General features: G+C 51.5%; 1 protein-coding gene across 1 annotated transcript in view; it reads left to right on the forward strand.

Moving 5' to 3' along the window:
- EAH_00063790 (hypothetical protein) overlaps positions 1–1,780 on the forward strand; it is a gene marked incomplete at both ends in the record, with an annotated part of 3,139 nt that extends 1,359 nt beyond the window's left edge. Inside the window, 5 exons of the mRNA XM_013396783.1 lie at positions 55–154; positions 490–585; positions 979–1,060; positions 1,258–1,458; positions 1,714–1,780. Of these exons, the coding sequence (XP_013252237.1) occupies positions 55–154; positions 490–585; positions 979–1,060; positions 1,258–1,458; positions 1,714–1,780 (546 nt within the window). The remainder of the gene's footprint in view (positions 1–54; positions 155–489; positions 586–978; positions 1,061–1,257; positions 1,459–1,713) is intronic.

Here is a 1,780-nt window from a genome sequence, read left to right on the forward strand (position 1 = left end):
CAACTAGGGTTTAGGGTTTAGGGTTTAGGGTTTAGGGTTTGTGGCTTTGCGCAGATTTGGAGGAGAAGCTGCTGGAGGCCCGAAGTCTCGGCGAGTTGCTGCAGTCGCAGAAAGACGAAGTTGAGTTAAAACTCGCAGCAGCTGAGAAAAAGGCGTACGTTTCTAGCTAGCTAGCTAGCTAGCTAGCTGTTTAGCTAATTCTTTGATTAACTAGCTAGTTAGCTGTTTAGCTAGTTAATAGCCCCCAGCTAGCTAGCTAGCGAGCTAGCTAGCTGGCTAGCTGGCTAGCTGGGGGATACATAGCTAGCTAACTAGCTAGCTCTTTGCCTAGCTGTTATATAACTAGCTAGCTGTCTAGCTAGCTGGCTGAGCAAGGTAGCTGGAGAGCAGCGGAGGCGCCTTGAACGGAAGCCACCCCACAGGGCAGCCATACGCTTCAGGGCCAAGGGTTTAGGGTTTAGGGTTTAGGGTTTAGGGTTTGGTGCGCAGGGAGGTGGCTCAACTAACGCTGGCTCAGAAGGACGCGGAGATCGACGCAAAAACATTTGAAGTCGAGGCCCTTCAGGAAGAGCTTGAGAAGGCCCGGTAAGTAGCTAGCTAGCTAGCTAGCTAGCTAGCCAGCTAGCCAGCTGGCTGGTGGGTGGTATAGCTAGCTAGCTAGCCAGCCTAGCCTCTAGCAGACGAATCATGCAGTCAAGGAGACAGGTAGCTGTCGTCCTGTAGGGTGGTTGCTAGCTTGCTCGCTAGCTAGCTAGCTAGCTGACTGGTTAGGTTGCTAGCTAGCCCAACTAGCTAGTAACAGAGATAGATAGATAGCCCCCTACCTAGGCAGATAGACAGCTGAGTAGGTAGCTAGCTAGATATCCAACTAGCTAGATAGATAGATAGACAACTGGCAGCTAGCTAGCCAGCTAGCTAGCCAGCTAGCTAGCCAGCTAGCCAGCTAGCTAGTCTGCACTCTCCTTGTTGCTGCTGCAGCAAAAACGGGGGGGAGGCGGTGGCGGCGTCGCCTAAACAAGTCGAAGGAGACAAAGAGGCCCTGGTGGCTCGCATTGCTGCGGTAAGCCAAACCCTAAACCCTAAACCCTAAACCCTAGGGGACCTCCCTCTGTGGGTGCGTGTCTTACCGCATGCTTTCTTCAACCGCCAAGCCCTAAACCCTAAACCCTAAACCCTAACCCTAACCCCAAGTCGCAAACCCTACATCCTAACCCAAAACCCTAAACCCTAAACCCTAAACCCTTGGTGTTTTCTCAGTTGGAGAGTGAGCTTGATGATGCTATGAGGCTCCGCAAGCGGCTTGAGAAAGCGCAGGGCGTTGCTCTGAGTCAGCTGCAGCTGCTGCAGAAGCAGCAAGAGAAAGTAGGAGACAAAGAGCAGCAGCAGCAGCAGCAGCAAATTAACCAACTCGTCAAACAAAACGCAGAGCTCGAAGCCACAGTAAAGGATCTTACAGAGGTAAGATTCATATTCACCCCAAACCCTAAACCCTAAACCCTAAACCCTAGCGCTTGCATTCGGTTTAGCTGCCTAGCAGTGCAAGACAGATCCATAAACCCTAAACCCTAAACCCTAAACCCTTAAGTTGTTACCATAATAGACCCTAGCAGCTCCTCACAAGAGGCAATTCTCGCCTCGCCTCGCCTGGAAGAACTAGGGTTTAGGGTTTAGAACTTAGGGTTTAGGGTTTAGGGTTTAGGGTTTGGCGTGCAGAGTAAGGACCAGCTAACGAAGCAGCTGATGCAGCTCTTTTCAAAGAACGAGGCATCCCCAGATGCAG

This window comes from Eimeria acervulina, genomic scaffold (genome assembly GCF_000499425.1).
Source record: "Eimeria acervulina Houghton genomic scaffold, Eah_scaff1884, whole genome shotgun sequence".
Classification (NCBI taxonomy): domain Eukaryota; phylum Apicomplexa; class Conoidasida; order Eucoccidiorida; family Eimeriidae; genus Eimeria; species Eimeria acervulina.